Source organism: Pyxicephalus adspersus, chromosome 5 (genome assembly GCF_032062135.1).
Source record: "Pyxicephalus adspersus chromosome 5, UCB_Pads_2.0, whole genome shotgun sequence".
In the NCBI taxonomy this organism is placed as follows: Eukaryota; Metazoa; Chordata; class Amphibia; order Anura; family Pyxicephalidae; genus Pyxicephalus; species Pyxicephalus adspersus.
Window position 1 is genome coordinate 67,420,624 of NC_092862.1, and position 24,052 is coordinate 67,444,675.

Below are 24,052 nucleotides of genomic sequence, written 5' to 3' on the forward strand. Positions count from 1 at the left end.
ATTTTTTAAAATAATATACCTGTTCTGACTTACATACAAATTCAACTTAAGAACAAACCTACAGTCCCTATCCCGTATATAACCCGGGGACTAACTGTACTTCCTTATTTTTTCATGTGTACACTTGGGAGACTTTGCCACATGTACCCCAGACCCGGCCAGCAATCTTGGTGGCAATACCATGTTTAGGGACTTTGCAAGTAGCTTGTAAAAGTTTAAATTTGCAAAATGGCAAAAATTAGGCACATGTTAATTAAAAATCATTCACTCCAGAAAGTAGGATTCTGACTGTGAAACCTACTCAGTATGTCTGTAAATAGGATATTCTTCAACTTTTTTTTGAGCTGCATTAAATAATCAGGCTTTTCAAAATAGTTCAATGCTAGTTCAATGCTCAGTCAAGAAAGTTATGAGTTATGTTATAGTGAATGTCTATTTTAGTAACTTTCTCTAAAATTTATTTTTTTGCTTAAAACATTGTGATAATGTCTTAAAATGATTTTTAAAAGCTGTTAGAAATCATCATACGTTGGTTGTATTTGTGAAAATGTGATGTTTATTGATCAGCATTTAAATATATATCCTTTTTCTGTTCTGTAAATATATTTAAACTTTTTTCTTCTATTTCAGTCTTTTTCCAATCGTTCTTGTGATATCGGACATAATGTCTCTGGTAAGTCACAGTTAGATACTCTGTGCCAATAAAACCGACAGGCTGTGTTCCAATAAGTCATTCTGCAATATTCAGAACATTAGTGCAGGGAAGCATTTGTGTTTGTTTTGCGGAATTGGACAGGCATAAGCAGAAACTGTTTCAATAAATTCTATCCTATTCTGTAATCAGTCACACTCCATAAATACAATGTTGCAAGAAGAAAGGTTCAGAAGGGCACTTAAAATGTATTTCTTATTAATTTAGATGAAGGAAATATTTCAGTATATAGAGAGTGATTCTGAATCTGAGCACATTTTCTAAAGTAAGATTCAAAGCAAAAGCAGTTTTCCGCATTGCACTTTTAAAAGAGCCAGCCAGCGATTATGAGGCCATTGTAATAAATGTGCTTTTTCTCAGCATCTGCCCAGACAGTGACCCTTTTCGACTTTTTGCAAATATAAGAAGTTTTCATAGAGCCTTCCTAATTGGGTGTGTTATTGTGCCTGTTCAAGAAAATACACTTGTATTTACAGTAACATCAAGTGCCTACAATTACAGCCACATTTATTAGATACACCTAGCAATTGCTAAAATAGGATCCATTTTGTAGTTCTTTGTGGCTTAGATTCTTAAAGGTGACAAAAACTTTCTTTTCACTTCTGTCACATGTGCATGCTGCATACCTCCCATTCCAAACTGTTTTGCAGTCTTGTGCTTTTTATCTCAAACTCTAATCCTAGTGTCTACCCAGTGCAGAAACGATTTCTCAGACTAGGCAGCAGTTTTCCATTCATTAGTCTTGGTGAATTTGGTTAACCTCGGAGGCTCCATGGGTTTCTTTTTTTTTTTTTAAGGCTCACTAAGTTTGCTGCTTTGATGGAGTTTACCAGGTTTGATTTAAATTTGCATTCTGTATCACTAAACCATTAAATAAAGATTGCATGCAGTCTGGTTTTAGTGTCCTAGCTAGATTGAAGGTTTAGATCCCATAGTTATTGTAAGAGAAGAATGATATTTTTCTTCCATTAATTGTAGGTTGAAATTTCAATTTAATGTTCAAAATAATAATACAGGATGAGAAATAAATACATACTGTTATGTTAGATAAAATCAAAATGTTAAATGCCTAGAAAGCATGAAGAAGAACACATATACACCAAACTCACAACACCTGCTAACCAGAAAATCATTGGCATGCTGACACTCCATTCCTGCCAGTAACCTCTCATCCTTTCCCCTCTCACTACCACAAATATCAAACCCCCTATCACTAACATTGCTAGTTTTAAAGAAGGCACACTTTTTCAAGGTTATTTTAGTTTTCATATTTCTTGTTTTTTAATCATTCTCATGATATACCATAAAGTGTGCTCAAAGGTTTGTTTTATTTGTTGTTAATAATATTTGTTTAATATTGCCTATTCAGGGGACAGGGGAACATAGTTGACTAGGTAACATAATTAGCTACCATACAGTAGAATACAGTATAGGATTAGATACAATTTCTGCAGGTAGTACATCCTTATGCATGTGAAGAATATATTTTTATTTTTGTCCAGGACGGGGTCAGTGTACATACAGGTGTCATGAAACCAGTCCTTAATATAACGTAAAATAGTTGCTCCATTAAGAAACTCAATGTCCAGAAAATTCAATCCCACCATTGTTAATTGCATTGTAATTATCTGATTGTGTCTTTTTATCAGTTGTTAAAATCCTCAATAATCAATCGTCTGTACTGCAAAGCAAAGACTAGGAGAATAGAAGTAGCACAAATAGGCATTTAGTTCCATGACAGGGCTTGAAGGGCACCTACTAAAAGAAGAAAATAACAGAATAACAGCTAGATGAGTTTATCACCGTGCCCCTTCTCCTTACACTAATAAAGCACAGACTAAGTAAGACATAAAAACTGTAGTTAATAAAATGACGCAGAGGAAAGTCCTACCCAACAAGCCAATGATTTGTCATATGTAAATTTCAGAACTAGAGGAAAGAAAAGTATAAATCCTTCCTTACCAGATCCCGCAGAATTTTGATCTTACCCTAAACCCCCCTGCTGCTCCACAGCAGGAGTGCGTTGGAAAAAGAAGATCAGTACAAGCTAAAACTGATCCTAATCGGAGCCTAAACAGAGGCAAAGAGTCTCCCCCTGCCAATGGCCTAACACCAGCACTGTCTTGTGAAAGTAATGGAGTGAGCCATCTGTACTCTGAAATACTAGCTAATTAAATTTGTTTCTGGTACCAAATGTAACAGAGTAATGAAAATTTAGTGAATATATGCAGAAAGGTACATGGGCCTTGCATGCCTCGGTTTAGGAAAACCCTGAAACATACTTTCACCACTCTATAATTTTATCATCAAATATTTCCTATTTTCTCTCAAGTATAATAGCTGGTAAAAGACATTTATGTTATGATTTTATCTTTAAAAGTATCATTCAACATATCCACACTTGGTGGAAGGTTTCCATGATGCTTTAAAATCCCTGCCATTTTACAGGTTGCTATTTCTCCTTCTACAACATTTTTCTTTCTCCAGTGTAATGTCTGCTGCATTCACAAACCAAGCTAAGGTAATACCAGCATTAGCATAATCATAATCTAGAGAGGGCGCATTTAAGAAGAATTACTTATCTTTGAGACTTTTACGACTCGGTAATTGATAGGGCATGAAAACCCTGCATGCTGTGGATAAGATTCTAGCTTTTGCAGTATGATAATTTAGAGCAGAATGATCATTTAAACAGTTTAAACCCATTGCCCCGTGGCATCCATCAGGGATTTATTTCATTAGTATCACTGAGCTTTTTCCTACAGTAAGGAGCACTATGTAAACTACCTGACAAATATCTAAAGGCAAGATTATCTACATTTTTTAGACATGTATGAAAAATAACTACTGCAAAGCAAACATTTGCATATTAATTACTTTTAATTTGTACATGAATATATTAAACATATTTTTACTTTGACTAGAGATAAAGATACTGAAAATAAATTGTCCTTGGAGAAAAATGCAAATATAACTCTTCAAAAAAAGGGCTGCTGGGCAATAATATTTATTTTGGAGATGTACACATTTGTTCAGTTGGTTAGTCAGCCTGGACTGGAATGTGTATACATCATATATGTCCCGTATTTAAGCACTCTTCCTATGGTATTATGCTTTTGAGGCAATTAAACTAAACTCCAGGCAGACATTCCAATATATATGCAAAAAGTCTTACACTCTAAAAGTTTCACAGTTCTCTCAGAATGCTAGGCAATTAGGCCTCTAATCTCCAGCACAATTAAAGTGTAAGCCATTTCAGACTTGCAGTTGACATCAGTGTTCTACTGCAGGCTCAACCACAATCCCATCCAAGGTTGGTGCATTTGTGCATGCATTTGCTCATGGCTGCAGGTGGAGTGGAGTGCAGTGTGCTGTGCACCACAGAGCAGCAAGTTGCACCACAGACTACCTTTGCTATTTGACTATGTCAGTAGCAGTGGCACAAATCTTCAAACAGCAACCACATTGCCAAGACAAAAGTGCAATTACAGCTTGGTCTGCATCTTTCTGTAAGCAATTTGTAGTGCTAGACAGTACACAGTCCAGTAGAGTCCCAATTTGCTAAGATAAAAATGTACAGAGGATTATGGAAAGTAATACCAAAGCAAATTCAGATACGTACCGTAGTCAAGCCATATTTAAAGTACATTTAAAAATATTTTAAAAATCTGACCGTGCACCATGTATCTCAACCTTCAAGGTAAAGCATGTCAGCATATGCACAAGTAGAATATTCTGTATGATAAAAATTCACCTTGCAAAATCTTTAGGCCAGCTCTATTTTATCAGTTCTGAACTGAAAGGGATCAGGTATCTCTTCTAAAGGTGCTACAGATCCTTATCATGTTATTTTATTGTACACAATTTAGAATTTTAAAAAAAGTTATTTAAATTTTCTAGTCCCCCACCTCAATAGTCAAATAAAGGAAAAAAATTTGAAATACTAAAAAAAAAAAAATCACTTTAAAGGAATGGTCATCAAAGTACATATAATCAAAGCATTGTCATGTAGAATACATCAGTAGATAACTCTCAAAAGTTTCAAGTTAAATTATTTAGTACAGCATGTTTTCATCAATGGAATGTATATGTTTATTGCTTATCCACTTAGTAAATAAAACATTGTCTACAGACACATATAAAAGTTTAGTTGTGTGTGTAGAGCTGAACCTGGATGGTAAAAACACTGTAAACAGGATATGAGGAATTAGCTGCAACCAATGGAACTGATGAATAATAGATTCTTCTACTAAGGAGAAATTCAGTGATTCAGTAAAATCAGTCATTCATTTTTTAGCCACATTGCAACATTTCACATTTCACATTGCAGTTTTAGCACTGTTTATACAGTTTTTTTATGTCACTTATGTTTAAGGCCTCAACTTTTTTTTATATGTGTAACACTGACTCTATTCATTTTCGATGTAAAAAAAAAACTACTACAAGTGAGAAATAGTAAGCTAGAAATCAAAATACTTTTTTCAGAAAATAATAAATGTTGTGCAAGCTTGGAGAGGAAGGGGTAGATTAATATTTATAATGTTGCCATATTTTTTTCAAAACTCTGGGACTAAGGTAAATATAAACTAATAATAACTGCTATGCAAACAGCTGTAACCTGTGTGTTGTTTTCTAGCTGTTTTCAAATGAATACAAATGTTATTTAGAAGAAAAAATAAAAAGAAACCACCAATTTAAAAAATTAATGTCAAGCTGCTGCCTATGATAACCAAGTGTCCCGTTTTTTTCCCTGTATTTTAAAAATACTCAGAAAACACAAACACCAAGATAAATTAAAGCTCTCCAAGACTGGAGAACATAGACTGTCATGGGAGAACCTTGGTGATCCAGCAAACCTGGACTGGATCTGCTCCAGGATTGAAAAGGTTTGACAAGTAATAGCAAATGAATTTTAAGGAATGCATACTAGGTTTGCTGGATCACCCCATCCCATGTAAATCTATCTTTTTCAGTCTTGAACGGCTTTAATAAATCAGACCCAAAGTGTTTTTTGTTTTTTTTTTTGTATATAAAATAATAAAAATAGATATTTCATGTAAATAGATGCCAACTATATACAATGCTTTAAATCATCCTATACATTAAAATAGAGTTGTATATGATGACCTTTGAATTGTTCCTCCAAATCCCTGACTGTCAAAGATATAAATTAAAAATGAGCATGCTGTCAAGGAAAAATGTATCTATTTCATAAAGAAACATCAGCTGTTATGTTAATATTACAATCGTAAAAGAACCTACATAGACACCAGTTGATCTATAGAGTTGCTGTTCTGATTTATTTAGAGAAAATGGTGTTATTAATATAAAAAATTCAGAAAACGGTACATAAAATAATTGAAAGGTGAAGTTAAACAGTGATTCCAGTGATTCAGGAATCCAGAGTCATTATTGGCCCTAAACAATTCATAGCCCTGATATCCAGGCTCTCCTCTCCTCTCATGCTCCAATGTATTAGTCATTGTTTCCTATTTATACTTTGGTCATTGTCATTGTTGTCATTTTTTTGTTGTTTATACTTTAGTTAATAGACACACAAAGGAAACTTAATGAGATTTACAGTACAATCACCCCACCCAATGCTGTCAGCTTTCCTGATATTTCTCATCGATAATTCTGATACAAAATACCGTCTACAAACAAGATGAAGACGGAGACAAAATAATTTCCTTCTCACATGTCCCTACCTTAATTTTTGCTGCTAAAATGCAAATCAAGGCTGATATCTCCTTCCACTGACTCACCTGGTTGATGACAGTGCATTGTTTCCAAATTTTGTTTCTTATAGCATGCATTAGAATTGAAGACATGTGATCTGAAGATTGAGATATGCACTTTAAAAATTTTGGTTGTCTACACAGACAATGGCTTTCCCTGAGCATCATCAGCTTCTTTACCAGATGCTTTTCCAGGTTCATGATCTTCAGCCATTTTGTTTGGTCAGAATGATGTAATATTTGCATAACAAAAGATTTTTCTACTCCACAAAAAGATCAGCTTCAACCTTTTTGCTAAAAACTCTGAGATAATAGAAATAAAAAAAAAACTTTCCACTTGGATCTACAGGGTTCACCTAAGACTTGTTGGAAAGTATTTCATATCTGTTTGTGGAGTCTTCTGTTTCCCCTACACAGTCCTATTGTTACAATGTTTTCCCTGTCTTTTGTAGTGTTGCTTATTATAAAAAATAATGGTATGAAAAATGGAGTTCTGATAGTAATATTTATTCATGTTGTAATCTTTTAATTGTAAATTCAGATTTATCAAAATAGTCACTTGAATGATTGTGCAGGCTTTTAGTAGTTTACAGCTGGCATCAACTTTTTATGATTCTTTTTGAGATATTCAGACAAATAGCTCAATTAACTCAGTTTATCTATCAACTTAGCAGCTATACCAGACATGTTAAATGTTGTCCATGCCCCCTTGTACTGTGCAAAATAAATCCACCTCTACCTTTTTTTTATCCTCTACTCACGTGTGGCTGCTCATTCAAGTGATACTTCTTTTTAAATGCAATATCCTAATTTCTAATGAAACATTATGCCACTCAAAAAAATGACCATTGTACAACAACTGTCACTGATGTAAAAAAGACTAGACACTGTCAGCATTTTTCTATCTGTGATTCTTTCTGCTCATTCTCCATATGAGGGATATAATTTCCAACAAGGATATTCAAGGGCACAGCAAAATTGGTGATTAACAAAGGCGAAATGGCTAAAAAGATTCCAAGAGCCATAGTATCAAAACTTGCAGTTGAAAAAGAATAATAATAGGTGGCACTCACCGCTTATTGATATCCAGAATGTTTACATAAAATGTACACTAAACATGAAAAGGCAGCTGGGCGGTAAGAGTGTGGATACAATGTATTGTTACTACATTATGTTAGGTTTTGATAAACATACCAGATTGTATAAGGTGGATCATATTTGCAGAATACAAAAAGAGAAACAGCAATCAATAGTAAAATAAAATCGGATAATGATTTATACAGATGAGATATATATTATATATATATATATATATATATATATATATATATATATATAAAGATTTATACAGATGGGATATAAATATATATAAATATATATACCCTGTTTCCCCGAAAATAAGACCTACCCAGAAAGTAAGACCTAGCACTATTTTGTAAACCTGCCCTAATATAAGACCTACCCCGAAAATAAGACCTAGGAGAAAAAGAAAATAAAAGCATACATACCGGTAAATTAAAAAAAGTATCAGAAGGGGACAATCAATGGAACATGAGTGATCATGAGTGACTTTCAACAATAAATGTGTACTGTAGTCTTCTTCATGGAAAAATAAGGCATCCCCTGAAAATAAGACCTAGTGTGTTTTTGGGAGCCAAAAAAAATATAAGACAGTGTCTTGCATTCAGTTTATAATGATTTAATGCACAGTCTCCTTCAACTAGATGGAAAACAAGTAAAAAAAACTTGTATGCCTATTTGAATGTTACCTGTATTGAATTTTTTATCACAGTTTATTTTTGCTACCACAAATATACCCTAGCTTTCTTGTATCCCTTTATTTTATTGTTTATACTTGGACTGGATGCCATTGCAATGTGGCCTTAGACTGTATAAATGACATATGATCACAGTAGGGACATTAGATTGTGAGCCCCTTTCAGGGACAGTTAGTGACACAACTATGGACTTTGTTCAGTGTTGCGTAATATTATGGCGCTATATAAATACTGTGTAGTAATAGTGAACCAGGTGCAAGGATATTTATTGTAAGGTCTATACAAAAGACATTGGGGCATACATTGCTTTAAAAATTTTGAATGCCCACATACAGAAGGGCTTTTTTCTTAGTAAGGGCTGTAAAAATGTGAATTAGTCTGCCTGAAAAACTAGTTTTAGCCGGCCAGGAGATTTAAAAGAATCTTAATGTATAAGCGCAGAATAAAACTGGTATTAACAAAGTAATGACACCACAAACTGTTGATCAAGGAAGTATCCAAATGCTTTAGGGGATCAGGAAGGATTTGTTTCACCTGTTAAGGCAAATTAGACCATGCTTTATAAAGTTTGTTTGCATTCCTCCGCATCTTTAAATTATTTTTTATTAATTTTTTTTCTTTTGGTTGAACTTGATGCTCTGATCATGCAGCTCCACATCCATGCTTTTAGTTCATTCCAATGTTAGGATTATATAGTAGGTGAATGATTACTGGATGGCATGCTTTCAGCTAACATATAACTGCATCATGCTTTTTTTTTTTTTTAATGGGAAAAAATACTCATCATCTAAGCATGTTGTGTAAAAGATTTTCTATATTGAAAGTAATGCTCTAAAAAGGAAATTCTCCTCACCAAATGTTGTTTTTCCCAATTATTTTATTTTCATTTGTACTTGTGCTACATTGTGGTTCCTAGCTCCCCATGTCATATTTTAACAGTAGTTTGCTTTGTAAATCCTAAAAATAGAAAGAACTTTAAAGTCATATTAGCCTTCAATAAACCACAGTGGGGCTTGTCGGTGAACATCTAATGGGCAAGTTCGCCCATCATTATTCAGGAGAAAGGGAGAGCCAGACTGCATAATCCAGATTTAGGATTAGGATTTTATTTGTTTGAAACATTTGGTTTTAAATAGGGGAAATTGTGATGAAAATGCAAATTCTGTAGGGCAAATTTGCCTGCTTTATACAATTTTTAATATATACATTTATGTTTTGTTCTGTTCTCTTTTTCAGCACTTCTTCTTCCTGGTTAAAGATTATGGGAGCTGGCTAGACATTGGAACAAGGTACGTTTTAAAAGTATTTTATTTGAGCTGAGAAAATAGAAACATAACTTTAACATTTAAAGCCCAGCTCTGCATTCTGAATACAGCTGATATCGTTTCAGTACTTGCCACCTTCTTGAATTTTTCTGACTTATTTTCTATATTCATGTACTCATGTGCTTGGAAGTATGCATGATCACTTCCACTGCAAATGTAAAAAAATGTTTTTATTGCCATATAATATTCATAGGCACAACACATTGTCAGTGAGTGTGCTTTTTTGGCAACTGTATGTTATATGATAGAAGTTGCCTGGTGTATACCACTTTTAGAAAGAATTTGCACTTTTATATCAGCTTATACAATCATAAAGGAACAAGAGAACTGAAAAAGACTTGCTTCCTACAAAGACTTCAGCACTTATTTTTTTTAAGTCAATAATGTGCCTAGTTTTCCATAGTGAGGTCTGCCAGTGATGATTTATAAACATACATGAGAAACCATTGTAATTAAAACTATAAGAGAGCATCTGCAAACTGTTATCACTATGGTGCTTTATCCTACTGTTGTGTTCCTTTATTTGTATTTTGGAGTAATTATTTATTAGTTAAGTAATTTAAATTCGTTTTTTCCATCATTTGTATTTGTACATAAATACCTAAAAAGTTAAATTCTAAGAACATCTGGTCATTTACCCTTTATTATAAGTTACCACTACAATTTTTTGCTATTTCCGACACTAATATAGGGAGATGTTAATGAATGTGCAGAGCACTGGCTAATAATGCCTATCACCACAGCCTAAGAAACCTTTAAATGCAGGCTAATAGTATCCTGTCGTGTTAAGACTGTGGCTCATTAACTTTCCCATGACTTTCACTAAACAAATGGAGAAACTGGGTCTTGTGAGCATTTGGGTGCTAATATCTTTGTGACATTGTAAGTATATTCTACTACAACTAAACAGCTCTTTTTTTTCTGGCTCACAGTATCAAAGACTGTATGGGTATATATTTAACTGTATATGTGTATTCATTCAAGGGGAAATTACTACATTTTCTATGTTTATATGCAATTTTGTCTGTACATTTAATAATTATTAATGTGAACAATTTTCTCTTTAACCGTTGATACATTACCTTAAAAACTAAGCAAAGTACCTTGTCTGTGTGTCTGTACTCCTAGGCAGTAAAGTAGTTTATCCTTTCTGCAAAAAATAATAAGCGCTAAAGATTGTTTTTTATGCATCACCATTCCAAAAATAATTAACAGTACAACGCAACGGTTATCCCTTGATATAAAAACTATAAATCTATTCAAATAGTTCTCCAATCTAACAATAATAAATTGAACATATTTTTATATAGATATAGTTTAAATTCTAATAAGATACTAGTAATTCACTGTGGTCGAATAAAAAGCAATGAATCAGACACTTCTCAATAATTACTCTTTGATTGCCAAAAAAAAGTTGACTGTTGCGTCACTTCTTTTTTGAATAGCCTTTGACTAGATGTCAGTATTTGTATCAGTTTTTCAGACTCCATAAAGTTTATAAGGCATTTATTGTACCACCTTGCACTGACCTCTTATTTGGTTCAATAGTTTGGGTTTTAGATGCCTAGCTTTCTAAAGGATAATGTTATTAACTCCCCCTGAAAGACTGGCTAGATTATAATTGTATATGGCAATAAAGTCAAAGTTATCTCCGTGACCTTTCAGGTGGCTCCATTCCCAGAGATTGCTTCATAACAAACTTAGCTCCAGCTTCAAAGGAGTTTTGTGGTGCAATTAACAATACTTATGTCAGTGGGGTACATCTTTTACCAATGACCTTTAGAAAAATCCTGTAACTGTTATCAGTAGCTTTTAGGTGTTTTTTTCAGAAAGTTACAAGAAATTGTACTATGCTGTATCATTAATACAAACTATTTACCATTGACACCTGCTGTATAATGAGATATATTTGGTAAACTGCAAGTTATTACACATTATTGTAAATCTTAAGTCAATCTTTACAAAAAAAATATGGATGGAGTAGGTAAATGTTGAATTACTTTTCATGTTTTTGTTGCTATATTTGTTCCGTTGTGAAAATGTCTTTTTATTTGACCCATTGACACAATAGTAGGAAATAGTATTGAAACTTTAATAAAAAAAAGTTTAGAGTAGATGTAGGTTATGATCATTGGATATATACCATTAGAGATGTTCAGGGAAATCTATTTTGAGTCGATTCCGATCCAGAATTGTGTTTTTCAAAGCTTGATTCAGATTACCAATCTGAGCTCCAAACTGACATTACTATAGCTGTCAATTTCCTTAGAAATAAAGGCACAACACAAGAAAAAAATCTTTATTCCTTTTTTAACTAATATTTACCTTTGCAGGATCCAGTGATGTCCAAATGTGATATGCAATGACAATCCCTTCCAGTGTCTGCCATTTCTACTGATGGTGAACACAATAACATTGTTCAGCCAATCCATTGTGATCAGTTAATACTGAGTTGACCGATCAAAATGACTAGCTAATCTGGGCACTGGTCTGGATAATGACAGCTGTCATAGTCTAGCAAGCATATGACTCAGGAAATTCAGACTGCAGCCATTGTTGTATGTTTTACCTTTTATTGACTGGTATAGCATTTTAAAACAAATTTGGGAGTTTCAACTGGTATCATTCCAACCCTGAATTTTTTTCAGCTTCAAGCATCTCTAGCAATCATTTACAGTTTTCCTAGTCCATCCACACAGTGATAGCCTGTTTAGGTTCTCTTCATGTAAGGTAATTCTAAAATATATATGGAAAATAGGTGAATGCAAACAAATTTTTGAAGAAAAAAAGGCTCATCACTTAAAGCGGAACTAACCTGGAAAAAAAAAAACTTGCTTTCCCTTACCTTTGCAGATCCCTCCAGAGTTTTCTGGGATTGGGTCCTGGGCCATCCTGTTATCAGTCTTTGTCCTTTCAGAGGAAGCTCCGTCGCTGCTATCCTTCTTCCTGCTTCTGCCCTCGTCACCCGATCTCACACTGCTGTAAATGGGGAAAAAAAGATCTCCCTGTGTATGCATGAGATTGGCATTTTTTCCCCCATTTAAGAAAAGGCTCCTTCTGTTTTTGCCCGACAATGGGCATTCGCATAAGGAGCAGCTGGAAGCCTCTTGGAATGAGTGACATATTGTATGTCAGGAGGCTCTGCGCTCTAATTCTGTCTTTATCGCTGTGGCAGTAAAGAAAGAATCCCGCCAAGTGCTTCACCTTTTTTTTTTTTTTTTTTAAGAAAGGGTTTTAACCCATCCTCCCAAAAAAAAGGTCATTTTTACTTTACAGAAAAGGGTTGTCCCGCATTTAATGTAAAATAACATTTTTGTTTAGGTCTGCTTCAATAAGAATTGTACAGTATAAAATTTTATTACTGCAGAAAATTAGATAGATGGGAAACAGATTAGTTCACCTAATGTAAACAAATGTTCTTAATCAAAAACAGATGTAAATAATTAGTTTAAAATGTAATCATTAGGAATGACTGTAAATTGACATTTGTAAAAAGCTTTTACAACATTTATTGCTTATGCCGAATATTGTAGTATACAATACACTTGATAGAAAACAATGCATTTTCATCATGTATTGGAAAACAAATATAAAAAAGAGATATCAAGTAAAGGGGAAAGTTACATCAAGGGTTGCTGTAAATCCATTTTCCCTAAAGTGTAAAACAGCAAAAAAAAGGTCGTTTTTGCATAGGCTTCAGTTTTCATAGGAGCAGCGTGCAAAGGTAGCAGGCTTCAACTGGCTTAATATTGACGCCTGTTAGTGGCATGCTTAAAGTAACAGTCAGCACTCCTAATAAGACCTTTTCTTCTTCTCACCGGAGCTAAATAGTACCTTATAGGCTTTCACAAAGCTTTCAAAAACCTCTATAAATCTTGATATATACACTGGGCGGGATTTGTTAAAGCTCTCCAAGACTGGAAAAAAAACCAATCATGGGAGAACCTGGGTGATCCAGCAAACCTGATCAATCATGGACCCTGATCAGGACTGGAAACATTTGCCAACTATTAGAAGATGATTTCTAGAAAATCAGTTCCAGGTTTGCTGGATCACCCTGGTTCACTGATGATAGTCTATCTTCGGCAGTCTTGCATCTTTATTTAAATCCAGCCCACTGAGCTGATGCCTGTGTGATCAAGACCTTGTTAAATTATCCATTTTATAATATAATGGTATTAAAGTTATTTTTTAATCTCACTTGGCAGCCAGATGTAATTTTCTAAAACTATCTAAATTCAAATGCTTTCTTGCACTGTGCCAAAACTGGAGGCTTTCGGTATTCTGCAGGTATACACGAAGCCCCTAGAAGTGTGATTTCTTTCTTGTGTGATTGGCTTTTCACTAAGATACAAGTCAGATTTGCCTTCACCGATAACAATATTGATATTATAAAAACTGACCCATAATATTGTTTTTTTTTTTTAAACTGTTGCAATGGCTAACATACATTACTTTTTTTTTTATTCCTTCCTTACAGCATCAGCCATTATGTCATTGTGATGTCTATGACTATCTTCCTGATGCTCCTGAGTGGATTGGTTCAGTATCTTACTACAAAGAAAATAGGGACTGGAAGAAAAGGGAAACACCATACCTCTTGACACAGTGGAAAGCATCAGCTACAGGCCATATAGGTCACAGTCACTGTTTACATATTGCATATTATACTACGAACGGTTCTGATGGGCTGCTGCTTCAATGAGGATCATTCTAATATTTAAGGACACTTAACAGTTGTGTAAATGGGTACATCACTTAGCAAACTCCCATTTATGTATTTAATTTAACGCAAAGCAATGTTTTAATTTTTTTTTTTAGACCTCAGGCAACGCCTTCTTGTCTTGTCACAGTTATAGTGGCCTTCACTACCCATTCACTACATGCATTTAGGCAGTCAGCTACTCTGCACCAAAGTCTTCATTGCACTGTAGGGGTGACTTTAGCTCTGTATTTAAACAGGATAGTGGGGTGGGGGGGATTTAATGGTAATGTCACCACTTAGAAATCAATGGGCTGATTTGTGCAAAAACATTTTGGACTGAAATGACAAAAATACTTGGAGAAACAAATTAGATGCTGTGTTTTATTTAAAATATAAAACTTGAATGTGTTCCCTGAAAACATACTTCACATACTCTCTAGATTTATTGGTAAAAGTCCTTGTATTGGCCACATTTGTCAATGATGAATTACTTGCAGATAACTGCATTTCATGTTTTGGAGAAAAATGTAAAACTATTCCAGCAAAAGTTATGTAATAATAATTTTCATCAGTTTTCCAGCATTACAACTAGTTGACTGCATTGGAAACCAGAATTATTCAGAAAATTTCCATAGGAGATATTGATATTCAGTTACTGAATTGATATTCAGTGTGCCAGATATGGATACTCAGTGTGTCTGAAATGCCCAATTGGTTTCTATAATGTCTGAAAATGTAAGAGAATGTTGGTAAAATTTAGGTGTAAAGGGATTTAGGTTAAAATGTAGCCAAATAGAAAATCATCCACATGCTGGCATCCATCTAAGAATGTAAAATCAGTTCTGGGTAAACCCTATAGGAAAATTTTTTCGATGGTGGTAGTTTCTTATATTGTTTATACAATTTATATTTTTAAATAAAATCAATTTTATGTATTTTTTTATGGTTGTGGTTACTTTGCAATAGTTTCAACGATGGCACATTTTGACCGTGAATGTATGAAGGGTATATTACTATTATTTGGAATATTACTAGACAGTAGTGTGTGTCCATGAAGCAGATGTTACATTTTAAAGTGTTCACAACAGGTAATTTATACCAGAGGTACATGCTAATAATCCCTAGGTAAACATGACATTGTAGCCATTATAGTCAATTTTCTATACATGATAATGTTTGCCTTTTCATAGATAACATTAGAACTACACTTGCATAAGAAATAGCCTTGCTTGTGGTGTTTAAATGATATGAATATTAGAAACAGATTTCCATTAGATAGATCCACTTTTTCAGAGTTGGGTGTAGGAGTATCTGATTGATACACTTGCAGTTAATCTCCACCCCTACATGCACATTTTTTTTTTAGTTAAATTTGAAATCTGGGTAAAAGAAACATTGTCTAAATATAAGAGGCTTGTGCATTCTTTTTTGTGTATTTGTGTATATCCAAATGATTTTTTAGAATTGTTATACATTGATCACACACATATATATATATATATATATATATATATATAATTTCTTGGGAGTGAGACATTTTCTGATAATTTTATTAATTATGACTCTTGGTCTACCAGAAACATTGTTGGGCTCATTGAATGGAGAAGTGCAAAGAGCAATTATAATGTGCAGTGTTCCATAGCAGTAATAAAGTTTTGCTTCACTCAGTGGAAAGTAAATTCTAATTGGTTGTTAAGAGTTAATTTGGTTTGCTCTTTGCCTTATGGATTTAATATAAATGGCTATTTTATAGTCTATGAGGAATAGTCATGAAGTGTTTGTTTCTACTTATAATAAATGAATCCTTAATCCTGTTCATGCTTTGGAATATTGCTGGTTACATTTAAAAAAAAAAAAAGATTGTGCTGGAGAAACATATAACAGTCATTAGATAAAATTCACCTGTCGGAATAACAATATGCCAATGCTGACATGTTTTTGAAGGTGAGTACTGCTTAACAGGTTTTAGCAAACCTAATATGCATCTGTGTGTTTTACATCACTGACTCGCTGAGTAACAAGGGATGACATGTTTATTATTTTCAGTTCCATGAAAACATAGTATTTGGGTGCATACATACATGCTGTCTTGCATATTGGGCATTTAGGAATATTTTAGCCCTACCCTAGTTTTAATAATTAGCAGGCATATTAAGTGAAGTCAAGTGAATTTAAAATTGGTTTATATGGTAATGGGAGGGATGAGAATTCTGGTTTTGTGGTGACTGGTTTTACTTAAGTCTGCAATAATCATACAGTCCTTTTCCGCACATTCTATAAGTTACATATCTACATTTTTCAGTGTATATGTATCTTTTTTTTTACCATGACAAATTTTGTTTGATTCAGTGTGAACCAGTGCCAATGTTTTTAAACATTTAGATATATATATATTCTTAACAAGTAGTAAATTAACTTTATTGAACTTAAGAATATTCAATTAGCAATGTGTTGGGATTCTTTTTACTATTCATGTTTTTCTACCCTGCTTATCAAACAGGTGAGCCACTCTTGAGAAGATTCACTGTTGCACCAAATACTTTGTATTTGCAGATTGCAGATGTCTTAGGTGTAGAACATGTTCACTTCCCAAAGTACATTAGGTGAAGGTTTGCTGCCTTTAATCATCCAGTCACAAGTGAGCAACATTTCATTTTTTTTCTTTTTACTTTGGGATAGTCTTTTTAAAAGTAAAATTTCAATTCATCCTATTTTTTATTTATTTGCCTTGCTTCATCATTTTGAGTGACATACTTAGAATATGCTGCAGACCTGGAGTTCACTCCAACCTTCTGAATACTTTATTCCATGCCTCTGATCCAAGAAATAATAATGCCAGTGGGTCAGCATGAACACCAAGCATTTAGCATTTTCAGAAGAAGGTATTTTCAGAAAAACAGCATAGCTCCTTCATTGTGTGGGATGATAAAGTGGCACACAGTTTAGCATAATACACTAACAATAGCAGGTGCTTTTTGAGAGGTAAGTTTGGAAAAGATGAGACCGGGAAACATTTGTCAGTGAAAAGAAGGGAGGATGCTTTCCAGTGATTGACCACTCTGTGTCAATAGATGAACCCAGCAGCACATCAACAGCCCTGGCTTTTCCCTCTCCACAAATGTGAGCAGATCACTGCAATGCTTTTTGAGGATGATAACTGTCCTTTATCAGTCTGGCCCTATGAACCACTATACGTAGTGTTAACATGTCTTTTGTGTGTAGATAAAAAATACAAAATCAAAAAAATAATAATATATAATAGTTTCCCAGATCTTCTAATTACGCACTTCTGTTAATTTATAGTACAGTTTTTCTCAGCCTTTTCACCCTAAAAATTACTTTTCAGGTTTCAGGGACTCCGTGCTTAAACCAACTCATTAAATGCCAGTGGAAAAACATGCACCTTACATTTGTGGACAGTTGTAAGAATATCCTCTTACAATAGGGTTCTGAATTCCACTTTTAAAGAAAGCTAAAATTATCTTTGGTGTAACTCTGCTTATACTGCAGTAGTGTCAGCTCTAGAACTATGCAGACATCACAAAATGAGATGTCAATCATCCACAGATTAAGAAAACCCCCTAGAACCTCTTTAGCAGGAGTTCTTAACCGGGGGTTTCCATACCCCTTGAGAGTATGGGAACCAAATGCTGGGGGTATGGGACTCGATCTGTAGATACTGGTATTTATTTTATTTAATGTATTCGTTTATAATTTAATACATTATTAAATTTGAAATCAAAGTGGAGAAATTGACTTGATGTGTCAGATGACATGCGAGTAGCTTTGTTTGTAACTGTACCCCGATTTCATGCTTTGATTGCACAGAAACAACAGCAAATATCTCACTAGATTAGTGAAAGTCTGTGTATTTTCTTCTTTTGTGTAATACTCAACTGTAAGAAGTAAAATTCTTGGTTTATAATCTGAAACAAGTGAGTCACACAAATATATAAACAAAGATATACTGTAAATCAGATGTAGCTGTTTGTAGATTTGACATTTTTCATTTTGCTTTTGGTAAATATAATAAATTTAATAATGCTTATGATTTTATTTCATGTTCTCTCCCTAGCTATCCATATCTAAAGTACAGTAAACTCATACTGGCAACTAATAAAAGAAGTAAGTAAAGAAGAAGTAAAGGGGATTGGGACCATATTGGACAATCCATTGGGGGTCTGGAGTCATCACGAGGTTCAGAACCTTTGCTCTATAGAAAATAGAAAGATTTTCACAGAACGCTGGTTAAGAATGGCAGCTATGGAGCATCTCTTCCCTTTTCTCTACCCTATGTTTTGCAAGGCACTACAGATGTTGCCCAAGTTTCATTAAGCTCACTGTTTAGACTAACAACCTTCTTCTACAACTGCATATTTTAATAGAAATCATTTTTAAGGTTCTGTTTTTCTTTATTTTGCATTATTGCCCTCTGTAAGTTCTATTGCCTTTGTATTTTCTTTTCAAAATAATAAATACAAACATTTAGAAGTTCGATAAGTGGTTTATTGCATTTTTAGTTTAGCATTTTTTGTTGCATTATATATAAATCAGACCAAAATAAGCGGCTCCTGTGGAAGGAAGCCAGACAGAGACAATTCCTGCAATGGAAGAACAATTGTAAGCTATGCATGTAAACATAAACATAAAAATAATTAGTTAGGTGGGATTTTTTGATTGCTTGCTGTGATTTACAGAGAGAAAATAGAGTACATCAAATTAAATACATACAACAGGCATGAGTAAACTGTGTTTATAATCAATGCACATTAGTGTAAGTACTCTACAGTACAAGTCAATGTGACAACGTATACAACAATTGAAGCTAGCTGGAAGCAGTTATTCTACATATTACTTCGATAAGGATAAACACAGGGATTTATAAAGTGCTGCCAATTAGCCAAAGTACTGGATAGTTAATCTATCTGCTGTGGTAGAAACAATTCCTACACATCCATGTAGTTGCTTTTTAAACTTTGAAAAGCAATTGTTTCTAAAGGTTGCATGGTTTTTCATAAACATTTACCATTTCTTTGGTATCATTTTGTGTAGATGGCTTCATTATCCTATACCATTAAAGCAATGCATTGGATTTTGACCTTTTGAATGTATGAAGGGTACATCACTATTATTTAGAATATTACGAGACAGTAGTGTGTATGCATGAAGCAGATGTTAAAGATCTGTTCACATCAGATAATCTGTAGCAGAGGTTCTGGGTAAACAGGACATTGAAGCCATTATAGAGAAAAAAATCCTTGCTTGTGGTGTTTAAATATTATGATTAAAGTATTAGAAACTGATTCACTTGCAGTTAATCCCCACCCCTACATGCACATATTTTTTCAATTAAAATTGAAATCTGGGAAAAATAAACATTGTCTTAATATAAGAGGCATGTGCATTCTTATTTATATATCTGTGTTTTTCCCCAAAGTCTGTATAGTAATTCAACATAAAAAAACTCCTGATGTGAAAGTTTCCTGCAATACAAACCAGTCACTGATCTTGTTTCTGCCCCCAGTAGTTTTTTGCAAGCAACTAGTAGTTGGAGGATGGTAGTTGGTCCTACCTACATTTCTGCTCTCTGCATACTTATGATGTCAATGCTAATTTTTAAGGTTATATCTGAATTTGGAAAGGCATTTGGTGCACACAAAGTGGATTGATATCCTTCATTGCTGTTCAAGATATTTACCAGAAATTGTTTATGCTTTAAAAAGAAATGACAGAATTCTTTCTTGTTTATAGTAGACCCATTTAAGAGCTTTTAAATGCCCATGGCAAGGCTAGTGCTGGACCTTGAAGGGATGCAGGGGTAAGTACCTAGTAAGTGTTACTCCTATATAAGTCATTAGGTGTATGTAATGTTTCAGTGTTGCAACTCCCATAGATGCTTGCACTCAAGTGTGGTGTGTCTCTTCCATATGCATTTGCACATAACTACAGAAGATGTTTTATTATAATATAATACAAACTGGATACTACTTGGGTTTAATTAGACTAATGGGGTTAAGTAATGGGGAATTTGTATATTGCACAAAGCAATATTGTTTCACTTATTAAGGTGGACACATCTGTACAGTGTTTATTCAGGATGTTAAACATCACTGCTTCAAAGGCCTCCACTCAACACTATACTTTATTTACATTGCAAAACAAACAGCTAAGTATTTGATGTATCAGCCAAAATAATGTGAACTACTTTACAAACAGTACAGTGATCCAGACAAGCCTGTAAAGCTGCGTACACACTTCCAATTTTTATCGTTCAAAATGAACGACGAACGATCGATTGGGCAAAAATCGTTCGTAAAAAAAGTAACCAACGACGCCGACGAACGAGGAAAGTCGTTGGAAACGAACGACCGGACCGGCGGATCGGATTGGACGACGATCGTTGACCATCGTTCGTGTGTACGATCGTTCGTTGATCGTCCATGGTCTGAGCATGCGTGACGAACGAACGTTCGTTCACTTCCTGTCGGGCACGTCACTCCCTGTATCGCTCAAACGATCGTATCTATTGTGTGTACAATATCTACGAACGATCGTGTCGTTATCTGTATGTGCAGGATCGGTGCTATACGATCGTTCGCAGATATCGTGCAGGATCGTTCGTTTAACAACGATAATAATTGGAAGTGTGTACGTTGCTTAAGAGAGCACAACAAAGTCAATGGCATTGTGCTTTTTGATTGCAGGTTAAGATTAATAGATTGGCTACTAACTCAACCAATCAGCTTCTGCTAAAATAAATATTTTTTCAGTGATGCTTCTTGCTCTCTTAACTTATTTTCAGTATTATAATTGCAGCCATAATTGCAGGAATTGTTATGGAGTCTGTTGTCCCCTTCAAAGGTCCTGTTATGTCTGGATTTTAACAAAGCCAATGTGTAGATGTTCTCTATGAATGAATACCTCATTCTATGAGTACCTCATCTCTATGAATGAATACCTCATTATCAATAAGTGATGAAAGTCATCAGTCTAGGCAACATTTTTCCATTTTATCATGTCCAATTTTGGTAAGCATGTGTAAATTTTTTAGCTGACAGCAGTGACCCACCCTCTGGTCACCGATCTTTTTCAAGTTTCAATGTCTTGTACATACAGAGATGTTCTTCTGCAAATCTCAGTTCTTATGAGGGGTTATCTGAGTTACTGCTGGCCATTCACCTCTGACTTCTAGCATCAGCAAGGAATTTCCACCCAGAGAGTTGCCTGTATACCCTAGAGATGGTCATGTGTAAAATTCCTAGCATATCAGTAGTTTATGAAATTCTTAGACCAGCCTGCCTGACAAACAACTATGTCACGTTTAGAGTAAGTTAAAGTACCTTTCCCATTCTGCTGCTCATTTTGAAATTCAGCTAGTTATCTTGACAATGTCTTCATGCCTAAATGCTGTTGCTACCATGCAATTGGTTGATTAGATATTTGTGTTAACAAGCAGTTGAACAGGTATAAAAACACCTAATAAAGTTGCATGTGAATGTACATAAAAATATTTTGTTTTATGCTCATGTAAGAATGAACTATCTGAAATTTGGCAAACTTTTCCCCAAGCAATAATTATAAAGAATGTTACATTCTTTTTATGTAATGTATACCTTTCAAGCGGTGCAAAATTAAAAGTGGTAATTGCCCTTTGAACTGCAAGACCCAGATTTTATTCAGTGCACAAACAGTATATAAATCTTAAATTAAGATGTGTACCAATTTAGTCTTTATCTTACATGATCTTCTAGTTTTTTTCCCTAACTGGAATTGTGAAAATAGCCACCTAGATTTTTCATTGGAGACTTCATTAGTAGGTCTTTGGGTTTGCCTGTATATCACAGTAATTAAATAGGAATGGATTGCGGGAATAAGGAAGATAAGAGTAAACCCTGCTATGTCATTTGCAGTGACAATCTATCCTGCTTGTCACTCAGTCTTCTGTTTCTCGTTAATTAGTGTCTCATAATATGTAATCGTATAAACATATTATGTGCATTTGTTTAATAGGAAATACGCCTTTTATCTGTAAAGTTACTGGGATAAGGTTCCATGCATGTAAGGTAAACATTAATTTTTTTATATATTTGTGTTGTTTTTGTACACAATTAAAAATGAATGTAATAAAATACACTGAAACACCTGCAAAATGTTTATTATTGGACATAGAAAACAGATATTTGGATAGGTTTTTGGTGTGTGGTAAAGAATTGCACTTTCCCTTAAGTTCTGTTTTTCTTAGGCCTAATTGGCCTTTTAAGCTCAAAGTTCAAAAGGCAGTGACAATCAGTAGCCCATAACAAAGAATAGTTTTTTTTTTTATTTTGGCACTTGCTGTAGGTTACTGCACTCTGCATATTCTTGTTGCCCTTGTTAAATCATCCTGCAAGTGTGCAAATTTCAACAATGAGTTGGTTTACAAGCTATAAATTGTCGGTTGACTCATGAAAATGCAGCTTTAGGCTATTTGCAGAGCAAATGTTAACAAATGCATACATGCCTGACCTGTAATGCATGATTAAAATACCATACTTTTTCTTTACCCTGCTTTGCTATACAGCCTACTAAGAATTTTGCTGAAGCGCACTGTAGACTTGTACCAGTGATATGCTGGAAATGTCCTACACTTCTATTTAATTACTATTATTTTTAACTAGTAATTACATAGCACCGACATATTACGCAGCGCTTCACAAATTCCATAGTCATTTTACTAGCTGTCATAGTATATGTCATTACCAAAGTCTAAGGTAATTTTGGATGAAGCCAAATAACCTAACTGCATGTTTTTGGAATGTGGGAGGAATCTGGAGTACCCAGGAGAAACCCATGAAAACACAGGGAGAACATGCAGATAGTGCCCTGTCCGGGATTTGGATGACAATTGAAGACCATGCTTTTCCAATGAGCATGAGCTCAGTTACTTATAGTGTAACCTTGCAGCACATGTGACAGGCTGAGCGTTGTCAACCTTTAACTGAATGTGACTGACCAAGAACCTTCATAGCAAGGTCACCAGGTATTATTTTAATGAAAGCTAAAGATTTAAAATGACTAAAACAAACCAGGTAAATAACATGAATGCTTTAAATCCTAAATGAGATTTTAGTGATTGCCTTTCAGATTTACTTTTAAAAGGCATTTTGCTAATGAAGTACATTATGCTAGTTAATCATTTGCCATAAGTTACTGTACTTCGCAGACAAGAACTCCTCTGTGTGCTACTTTATACGATATTCTTAAAAGAGAGCTATTCTTTGGCATTAATCAGAAAATTCAAGTTAAACTTTAAGGGGCTCTATTTATAAAACAGGGAATTTGACAGGGAAATCTCTCTCTCTCTCTCTCTCTCTCTCAAACTACATTGTTGTTTTTAAAGGTTAACATTTATTGATTAAAAATTATTATCTCTTTAGCATATCTGTATGTGAAATCTCCCTTTAAGAACTCTACAATTCTTTTGGTCTGTCTTTCTACAATAATAAGTAGTGCTGTGAGTTGTCTGTAGCTCTTTGCCACACAGGAGTTACAAATGTAAAACAAGTATGAACTATGCATCTCGTTAATAGAGAAAGTCTTGTGCTGTGTGTTTGCCTAGCCTTAGTTTTATCCAATGCTACTGACAGATCATTTACATTTCTGCAAAGCCTCCAAATAAATTTCCAAGTATGGCAGTAACTGGTATTCATACTTGGAAAGTAGAATGTGTTTGATGAGCGTTAGTTTTGCTTACTCTGCGGCTTTTCAAATGAGCACAGTGCCTCTGTCTCTTTGTACTTGTCACTGGTTTTTAT

The 24,052-nt window shown here is 34.3% G+C and overlaps 1 protein-coding gene across 1 annotated transcript in view; it reads left to right on the plus strand.

The window, feature by feature from the left end:
- The window catches only part of PIGN (phosphatidylinositol glycan anchor biosynthesis class N), a gene marked incomplete in the record, with an annotated part of 157,832 nt that extends 142,639 nt beyond the window's left edge, over nt 1–15,193 (plus strand). The window contains 3 exon segments of the mRNA XM_072411829.1: nt 631–673; nt 9,465–9,517; nt 14,034–15,193. Coding sequence (XP_072267930.1) covers nt 631–673; nt 9,465–9,517; nt 14,034–14,157 — 220 coding nt within the window.
- Between the last annotated feature and the right edge of the window lie 8,859 nt (nt 15,194–24,052).